The following is a 10,000-nucleotide window of genomic DNA, read 5'->3' on the forward strand; positions in this document are numbered from 1 at the left end:
GTATACCTCATGTGTGTCATGTTAGGTTGAGAGAGCACGGAGCTACAGCTTTGGGCCCGGCGGCACTGGTGTCCGTTGCCATGGCGTCTCGTTACCAGGGTTCAAAGGTCATCCTGTGCACTGACGGGAGAGCTAACATTGGATTGGGCGATCTGGAGCAGAGCCCCGCCCCTTCCTGTCCCCAGACACCCATCTTCTACACCCAACTAGCCCAACAGGCTGCTAACAGTGGGTGAGACACACACACACACACACATGTAAGATACACACACACACACAAACACACATGCATACACAGATCCTCCGACAGATATGTAAGACACATACATAGGTACAGACACTGACTGTGTTTGTGTGTGAGTGTATGACTGTATCTTACGTATCTTACGTGTGTGTGTGTGTGTGTGCAGGGTCATCATGTCTGTGATGACCTTTGAGGGCACAGACTGCAGACTGGCGGAGGTTGGCAGACTGGCAGACGAGACTGGAGGCAGGGTGAGTACAGAGTGTGTGTTGGTTTGGGGTGTGTGTGTGTGTTTGGGGTGTGTATGTGTTTGTGGTGTGTGCGTGGGTTTAGGGTGTGTGTGTGTGTGTGTGTGTGTGTGGGAGTCCATAGCTGACATGCCTTGTTTTGACTGGTGAAGTTGAACCAATGAGATTTCTCCTCCTCCTCCTCTTCCTCCTCTCCCCTCCCCTCCTCTCCTCTCCCCTCCTCCTGTCCCCAGGTGAACATTGTTAATATTGGTACCGTGGCAACGGAGATCCAGGCAATTCTTTCAGACAACATCCTGGCAACCGGTGTCACGGTAACGCTGCTGGCAGCTGATGGAGTGTGAGTACCAGAACAGACACTCTAGAATCTTTTTCTTCAGCTGTTTCTTTCCTTTCCTTCCTTACTCTACTCTCCCCTCCCCCCTCCCTACCCTCCCACTCCACCTCCCCTCCCTCCCCTCTCTCCCCTCCCCTCCCCCCTCCCTCCCCTCCCACCCCTCCGTCCCCCCCCACCTCCCCTCCCTCCCTCCCTCCCTCCCTCCCTCCCCTCCCTCCCTCCCTCCCTCCCTCCCTCCCTCCCTCCCTCCCTCCCTCCCTCCCTCCCTCCCTCCCTCCCTCCCTCCCCTCCCCTCCCCTCCCACCCCTCCCTCCCCCCCACCTCCCCTCCCCTCCCTCCCCTCCCCCCTCCCCTCCCCCCTCCCCTCCCCCCTCCCTCCCTCCCCCCCAGGTATTTCCCCTATGAGGAGGAGAGGGGTCATGTCCTGGTGAGGGAGGTGGGGAATGTGACCGAGGGTCAGCAGGTCACCTTCCAGTTCGCTGTCACACCTGACAGAGTGGAGGGTGAGAACACACACACACACACACACACACGAGCACACAGACACACACACACACACACACACGAGCACACAGACACACACACACACACCAAGACTGTTGAAACATGTTTTGTGTGTGTGTGTGTGTGTATGCATGTCTGTGTGTGTGTCTGTGTGTGTGTGTGTGTTTAGGGTTCTTGCAGAGAGCCACTGTTCCGTTCCAGCTGCAGGTGAGCTTCAGGACCAGACACCACCAGAAGGTGACACGCATCCTCACCCAGCAGAGACGCGTCACTACCAGCAGGTACACAGTACTACACAGCACTACACAGCACTACACAGTACTACACAGTACTACACAGCACTACACAGCACTACACAGCACTACACAGCACTACACAGTACTACACAACACTACACAGTACTACACAGCACTACACAGTACTACACAACACTACACAGTACTACACAGCACTACACAGCAATACACAGCACTACACAGTACTACACAACACTACACAGTACTACACAGTACTACACAGCACTACACAGTACTACACAGCACTACACAGTACTACACAGTACTACACAGTACTACACAGTACTACACAGCAATACACAGTACTACACAGTACTACACAGCACTACACAGCACTACACAGTACTACACAGTACTACACAGTACTACACAGCACTACACAGTACTACACAGTACTACACAGCACTACACAGTACTACACAGTACTACACAGCACTACACAGCACTACACAGTACTACACAGTACTACACAGCACTACACAGCACTACACAGCACTACACAGTACTACACAGTACTACACAGTACTACACAGTACTACACAGCAATACACAGTACTACACAGTACTACACAGCACTACACAGCACTACACAGTACTACACAGCACTACACAGCACTACACAGTACTACACAGTACTACACAGCACTACACAGTACTACACAGTACTACACAGCACTACACAGCACTACACAGCACTACACAGTACTACACAGCACTACACAGCAATACACAGTACTACACAGCACTACACAGCACTACACAGTACTACACAGTACTACACAGCACTACACAGCACTACACAGCACTACACAGCACTACACAGCAATACTCTCCTCTGCATTCTCCAGCAGATTGTAATACAAACTCACCTTTTCACCCCCCTCCCCCCCTCCCCCCTCCTCCCTCCCTCCCCCCTCCTCCCTCCCTCCCCCCCCTCTTCCCGCCTCCTCCCCCAGCTGGGTGTGGCCGGGCAGTCTGGATGTGGGGGTGCTGGGGGTGCACTGTGCCCAGCTGTGCTCCAGGCTCAGCATGCAGGGGCGGCTGTGTGAGGCCCAGAGCCTGCTGAGTGCCCAGCAAGAGCTGCTGCACAGCATCAGGTAGGGGGAGGAGGGGTCTTACCTGTGTGTGTGTGTGTGTGTCTTACCCTGTGTGTGTGTGTGTGTGTGTGTCTTACCCTGTGTGTGTGTGTGTCTTACCCTGTGTGTGTGTGTGTCTTACCCTGTGTGTGTGTGTGTCTTACCCTGTGTGTGTGTGTGTCTTACCCTGTGTGTGAGTGTGTCTTACCCTGTGTGTGTGTGTGTGTGTCTTACCTGTGTGTGTGTGTGTGTCTTACCCTGTGTGTGTGCGTGTCTTACCCTGTGTGTGTGTGTGTCTTACCCTGTGTGTGAGTGTGTGTCTTACCCTGTGTGTGAGTGTGTCTTACCCTGTGTGTGAGTGTGTCTAACCCTGTGTGTGTGTGTGTCTTACCCTGTGTGTTGGTGTGTCTAACCCTGTGTGTGTGTGTGTCTTACCCTGTGTGTGAGTGTGTCTAACCCTGTGTGTGTGTGTGTCTTACCCTGTGTGTGAGTGTGTCTAACCCTGTGTGTGTGTGTGTCTTACCCTGTGTGTGAGTGTGTCTTACCCTGTGTGTGTGTGTGTCTTACCCTGTGTGTGAGTGTGTCTAACCCTGTGTGTGTGTGTGTCTTACACTGTGTGTTGGTGTGTCTTACACTGTGTGTGAGTGTGTCTTACCCTGTGTGTGTGTGTGTGTGTGTCTTACCCTGTGTGTGTGTGTGTCTTACCCTGTGTGTGTGTGTGTGTCTAACCCTGTGTGTGTGTGTGTCTTACCCTGTGTGTGTGTGTCTTACCCTGTGTGTTGGTGTGTCTAACCCTGTGTGTGTGTGTGTCTTACCCTGTGTGTGAGTGTGTCTAACCCTGTGTGTGTGTGTGTCTTACCCTGTGTGTGTGTGTGTCTTACCCTGTGTGTGTGTGTCTTACCCTGTGTGTGTGTGTGTCTTACCCTGTGTGTGTGTGTGTCTTACCCTGTGTGTGTGTGTGTGTCTTACCCTGTGTGTGTGTGTGTCTTACCCTGTGTGTGTGTGTCTTACCCTGTGTGTGTGTGTCTTACCCTGTGTGTGTGTGTCTTACCCTGTGTGTGTGTGTGTCTTACCCTGTGTGTGTGTGTGTGTCTTACCCTGTGTGTGTGTGTCTTACCCTGTGTGTGTGTGTTCAGTGAGCAGAGGCCTGTTCCACAGGAGGAGAGCATCTATGGCAACTGGATCAGCACCATGTCGACCATCTGTGATGACCTCACAACCATGCAGTCTGAGGTAAACAGGGAGGGATGGAGGGGGGAGCTGTGAGGTTTGAGGCTGGACAGTGACAATCTTTACCTCCCTCTCTCTCTCTCTCTTTCTCTTTCTCTATCCCTATCTCTCCCTCTATCCGGCTCTCTCCCTCTATGTTTCTCTCTTCCTCTATCTCTCCCTTTCACTCTCTCTCTCCCTCTATGTCTCTCTCTCTCTCTCTCTGTCTCTCTCTCCCTCTCGCTCTCTCTCCCTCTATGTCTCTCTCTCCCTCTCGCTCTCTCTCCCTCTATGTCTCTCTCTCCCTCTCACTCTCTCTCCCTCTATGTCTCTCTCTCCCTCTCACTCTCTCTCTCCCTCTATGTCTCTCTCTCCCTCTCACTCTCTCTCCCTCTATGTCTCTCTCTCTCTCCAGGATGAGAAGAAGAACCTTCAAGCCAGTCAGTCTGCTCCTGTGAGTCGATCACACACACACTCATACAGCACACTTACCAAACACACACTCATACAGCACACTTACCAAACACACACTCATACAGCACACTTACCAAACACACACTCATACAGCACACTTACCAAACACACACTCATACAGCACACTTACCAAACACACACTCATACAGCACACTTACCAAACACACACTCACACAGCACACTTACCAAACACACACTCATACAGCACACTTACCAAACACACACTCATACAGCACACTTACCAAACACACACTCATACAGCACACTTACCAAACACACACTCATACAGCACACTTACCAAACACACACTCATGGATGTCAAACTACCCCCTCCCCCAGGAGCTCTCTGACGAGGCAGCGAAGGTGTTCTACCAGATGAAGAGAGCAACCAGTGTGGGCCAGAAGAAAGGAAGAAAGCAGGTGGACATGTTGGCTCTGTGAGGGAGGAACCGGGAGGCAGCCAGTCACTGTGCAGACTGTGTAAAGAACCATTCAATCTGTGACACAGGGGCTATTGTGTCCAAAGAACTTACATTCCAACTAAAAACATACCAAACAGACACGGGTGTGTTTTTAAATGTGTGTGTGTTTTTTTGAGTGTGTGTGTTTATTGTTTATATGCGTGATTTCTGTTTGTGTGTGTGTGTGTACACATCTCAAAGAAACATTTTACGTGGCGTGAACTTGTGAACCTTCAACAGTTCAACGAGGTCTCACACACACACACACACACTTTGCCTCATAAATCCAGTTTAGACTGATGGAGTGAAGAGTTATCACTTCTACGAAAGTATCGACCAGCGAGTTCGACGAAGGCGTTAACGTAGCGTGCACACACAGCACACATCACAACAATGCAGCTTGAGAGACAAAGACTGATGTGTTCCCGACAGTCATCATCATTTCTACGAATGTTCAATAAGAGTGAGGATGTAGACAAACACACGGAAATACACACAAATGTGCACGCACACACACTCATTTTCTCTGACCTTTGTCCTATAAGACAGTCACCCTCTACCAAGAAACCCACAATAAAATCGAAATAATTTATATTAGCACTGTTTCCCCAAACTGGGGTTAGAGAAATACGGAATTAATGAGGATCTGAGGATCGGTTGGCGATGAGGAAGGGTGTGAGGTGTATCCCCGGGACAGAGCACTGTGTCTGGGTACACGTACTCTGAAGATGCCCCTATAGTCTGGAGGTGCTGGATCATTAGGAGAGAGGAATGTCGGTAATTGATCAAAAGCTATGTGAACTGAAGGTACACACACACACACGCCCGCACACACACACCGTACACACAAACGCACACACACCTCATAAACACACGTACACACAAACATGCCGCACACACACTCATACACAGAAACGCACACACACTCACACACATGTTGGGAAATGATGGAGACAACTGTACTGCTGCTTCAAGTCAGAGAGAGAGAGAGAGAGAGAGAGAGAGAGAGAGAGAGAGAGAGTACGTACGTGTGTGTACATGCAGGGGCGCCGTATAGGGGGGAAAGGTTTGGACGATTCTAAGGGCCCCTGTCCCAAAAAATCGAAAAACTAATAGAAAAGATACACAAAATATTAATATATATTTTATTTTTCATGGTGCCCAAAATTCCTGGTGGCGTCCCTGTGTACGTGTGTGTGTCTGAGAGTATATATGTGTGTGTGTGTTTGTGAGTGTATGTCTGTATGTGTGTGTGTATGTGTGTGTGAGAGTTATTGAGTGTATGTGTCAGATCGCTGAGCGGTTAGGGAACCAGGCTGTTAATCAGAGCGCTGCCAGTTCAATTCCTGGCCATACAAAATGTTGTTGTGTCCTTGAGCAAGGCACTTCACCCTACTTGCCTCGGGGAGAATCTCCTCGTACTCACTGTAAGTGGCTCTGGATAAGAGCGTCTGCTAAATGAATAACTGTGTGTATGTGTGTGTGTGTGTGTGTGTGTTAGTGAGTGTTTGCATGTAGATGTTTGCAACTAATAATTGTGAGCCCCATAAAGAGATGGATATCACACAGATGGTTATGGCTGCTTCTTTAGTCAACACATTTTCATTTTGACCTTTTCCATGGTCCTCTCTCCTTGGACAGTCAGTCCCACTTCCCCCCACAACAACACACCTGTGTGTGTGCGTGAGTGTGTGTGTGTGAGTGTGTATGTGAGTGTATGTGTGTGTGTGTGAGTGTGTCTGAGTGTGTGTGTGTGTGTGTTTCTTGGTGGAAACTCCTGTTCCTGTTCATACCAGTCTGACCACATTTACCTGTCGGCATGTCGGGGGCGGGGCCGGTCAGAGGGGATGGGGCCAGGTGGTAAAAGCAGCCACCATGCAGCATCTGGTCAGAGAGAGAGAGACACACACTGTGAGACAGAGAGAGAGACACTGAGAGAAAGAGAGAGAGACACTGAGAGACAGAGAAAAAGAAGAGAGAGAGACACTGAGAGACAGAGAAAAAGAAGAGAGAGAGACACTGAGAGACAGAGAAAAAGAAGAGAGAGAGACACTGAGAGACAGAGAGAGAGAGAGAGAGAGAGAGAGAGAGAGAGAGAGAGAGAGAGAGAGAGAGAAAGAGAGAGAGAGAGAGAGAGAGAGAGAGAGAGAGAGAGAGAGAGGAGCTTCTCCTGCTTCATATTGACACATAGCTGATCTACATTGAACACACACCTGGACACACACCTAACCCTACAGGAGAGAACTGACCCTATAGGACTGGACTAAAAGCTGTTGTCGCCTTTGCACATCTGGAACCTTCGACCTATTCTTCCAGGTAAGTGTTTGTATGTGTCCATCGACCTAAATAATATCATGGTACTGCTCAGGGTAAAAGGGTGTGTGTGTGTGTGTGTGTGTGTGTTCCTGTTCAGCTTCATTCCAGTTCAGCAGCTATTCCGAACTTGTGGGCCGTGGTCACAGAGTAAAATGTCAACAGTAACTAGGCTAGCTCGAGCTATCGAGTAGGATTTGAGCAGTAACATTAGCTAGGCTAGCTTGCAACAACAACAAAAAACATTATAATGTACTCAATTATCTGTCAGCTTGCTTGCTAGTCATTAATGTTAACTTGCTTAAATAATTGGTCCTATTTGTTCCCTATGGATACTGTAATGTAACATGTCTTTCCCAGTTTCTAACATCAGTCTGGAAAAGGGAAAGATCTCCGTGAGGGCGACCTGTCATGAAAAAAAGTTAAAAGCAGCTCAATCTGAGTCCAGGGTTAAGAGAGCAATAACTAAATGTTAACATTACCAGTTCTGGTTATTAAAAGTCACGCTTCTAACTTCACAGGAAATTCCAGACCAGGCCTGGCCGTGGTAGTCACGCAGGTTACCTCTCTTTACAATGTGTGCTAACTGTGGCGCTGAAGGACACTTTTTGTTCTTTGATTGCTCAAATAAGCCGTGAAAGCAAACAGTTTGGCTCTCGTGGTGTTGTTAAACATGTGTGATGAAGTAAACAGAGGTGTTTGGAGGCCACGTGTTTTATAGTTCAGCTGCAGTCGTGTTCTCTGACTCAAACCAAATCACCAAATCACAGTGTGTTAACTATTTCTGTTTCTCTCTCCTCCCTATGCCTGTCTTTCTTTCTCTCTCCCTCTCCCTCTCTTTCTCTGTCTCTCGCTCTCTCCCTCTCTCTCTCTCTCTCTCTCTCTCTCTCTCTCTCTCTCTCTCTGTCTCTGTCTCTCGCTCTCTCTCTCCCTCTCTCTCTCTCTCTCTTTCTCCCCCCCCCCCCAGGATGTCCTCTCTGTCTCTGATACGCAGCTTCCTGTCTGAGGATCGCTTCCTGTGCTCCATCTGTCTGGACGTGTTCACCAGCCCCGCCTCCACCCCCTGCGGTCACTCCTTCTGCCTGGCCTGCATCCAGCGCTTCTGGGACGGAGACAAGATCTGCCAGTGTCCCCTCTGCAAGGAGACCTTTCGGAAACGCCCTGACCTGCAAATCAATCGCACCCTCAGGTGGGTTGGTTTGATTCGTGGCGGGGAAACTGACACACACATATTCACTACCAAACACACACACACACACAGGAAAACACACACATATATGCAGGGTTGGTGTGTTATGGAGGTTTAGGTATACCTGTTTTGACTGCGATAGCTGTTGTGAGGTCTGCTTGTTTCGACTCTGTCCAACCCTGCTGGTCCCCTCCTCAGGGAAATCACAGACCAGTTCAAGGCCATGACGGGCGGCACCAGGGCCGTCCCCAGGTGGCAGGGCGGGGCCGGGGGGGAGGAAGACGAGGAGGACGAGGGAGGCATCCCCATTCCCGCCTCGCCCTCCTTCCACGCCTCTCCCCCTCCCAACCCCTTCTCCTCCCCCATCCTGGCCACCTCGGTGCCCTCGTACCCCTCCAGCCCTCCGGAGCCCGCCCCCCTGCTGAGCCGCTCCTGCACCCGCCGCAGGTTCACGGTGAGCGGGGCGGGGGACAGCAGCAAGGTGTGCCCCAGGCACCGGCGACGCCTCAAGACCTTCTGCAAGAGCGACCAGAGCTGCATCTGCTCTGAGTGTGAGAAGAGCGAGCACAGAGGACACCACACACTGACCCTGGAGAAACACTGGATGGAGACCAAGGTGGGGGGAGGAGTAGGAGGAGGGGGGGGAGAGGGAGGTAGGGAGGAGGGGGGAGGGAGGATGGAGAAGGGGGGAGGGAGGAGGTAGGAGAGGGGGGAGGAGGGGCGGGAGGAGGGAGGAGAGGGGGGAGGCGGGGGAGGAAGGAGAGGAGGGAGGGGGGAGAGGGGGGAGAGGGAGAAGGGGGGGAGGAGGGAAGGGGGGGGGGGGAGGGAGGAGAAGGGGGAGAGGGAGGAGGGGGGAGGGGGAAGAGGGAGGGGGGGGAGGGAGAGGGAGAGGAGAGGGGGAGGAAAATTGCCCCTGAGAGTCAAAGGAAAAGAATAATGATGTGTGTTTATGTGTGTGTGTGTGTGTGTGTGTGTGTGTGTGTTTGTGTGTGTGTGTGTGTGTGTGTGTGTGTGTGTAGGCCCAGCTGAGTGGGACAGTGCAGGAGGTGAAGGAGATGATCAAACTGAGACAGAGGAAAATAGACGAGATCAGAACATCCCTGGACGACCTCACAGTAGGTTCACACACACACACACACACACACACACTAACACACCACACACACACTAACACACCACACACACACACACACTAACACACCACACACACACTAACACACCACACACACACACACTAACACACACACACCACACACACCACACACACACTAACACACTAACACACCACACACACACTAACACACACACACACCACACACACACACACACACACACTAACACACCACACACACGCACACTCAAACACACACTCAAAGAGATTATCCTTATTTTTCCCCCCTCCCCCCTCCCCCCTCCCCCCTCCCCCCTCCCCCCTCCCCCCTCCCCCCTCCCCCCTCTCCTCACTAGGGCTCAGTGGAGAGGGAGGCAATCGGCAGCATGTGTGTGTTCTCGGCGTTCCTGGTTGCCGTGGAGAGGCTACAGTCGGAGCTGCTGGACGCCATAGAAACCAAGAGGAGGGTTGCGGAACGCCAGGCAGACGCCGCCATTGGTCAGCTGGAGCAGGAAGTCGCAGAACTGAGGAAGAGATG

At 51.4% G+C, this 10,000-nt stretch overlaps 2 protein-coding genes across 2 annotated transcripts in view; both read left to right on the top strand.

Annotated features, from left to right (window-relative positions):
• The window catches only part of LOC146221656 (circularly permutated Ras protein 1), a 9,731-nt gene extending 4,785 nt beyond the window's left edge, over nt 1-4,946 (top strand). Inside the window, exons 8-16 of the mRNA XM_084692063.1 lie at nt 26-232; nt 411-495; nt 726-832; nt 1,220-1,332; nt 1,503-1,614; nt 2,586-2,726; nt 3,842-3,938; nt 4,330-4,368; nt 4,728-4,946. Coding sequence (XP_084548189.1) covers nt 26-232; nt 411-495; nt 726-832; nt 1,220-1,332; nt 1,503-1,614; nt 2,586-2,726; nt 3,842-3,938; nt 4,330-4,368; nt 4,728-4,829 — 1,003 coding nt within the window. The 3' untranslated portion in view covers nt 4,830-4,946. The remainder of the gene's footprint in view (nt 1-25; nt 233-410; nt 496-725; nt 833-1,219; nt 1,333-1,502; nt 1,615-2,585; nt 2,727-3,841; nt 3,939-4,329; nt 4,369-4,727) is intronic.
• Nucleotides 4,947-7,113: 2,167 nt separating this feature from the next.
• The window catches only part of LOC146221657 (E3 ubiquitin-protein ligase TRIM11), a 6,209-nt gene continuing 3,322 nt past the window's right edge, over nt 7,114-10,000 (top strand). The window contains exons 1-5 of the mRNA XM_084692064.1: nt 7,114-7,165; nt 8,130-8,351; nt 8,550-8,967; nt 9,371-9,466; nt 9,819-10,000. The exon at nt 9,819-10,000 is cut by the window's right edge and continues 52 nt beyond it. Of these exons, the coding sequence (XP_084548190.1) occupies nt 8,131-8,351; nt 8,550-8,967; nt 9,371-9,466; nt 9,819-10,000 (917 nt within the window). The 5' untranslated portion in view covers nt 7,114-7,165; nt 8,130. The remainder of the gene's footprint in view (nt 7,166-8,129; nt 8,352-8,549; nt 8,968-9,370; nt 9,467-9,818) is intronic.

The sequence above is a fragment of the Hypomesus nipponensis genome, chromosome 25 (genome assembly GCF_054491055.1).
Source record: "Hypomesus nipponensis isolate SF chromosome 25, ASM5449105v1, whole genome shotgun sequence".
NCBI classification, from domain to species: Eukaryota; Metazoa; Chordata; class Actinopteri; order Osmeriformes; family Osmeridae; genus Hypomesus; species Hypomesus nipponensis.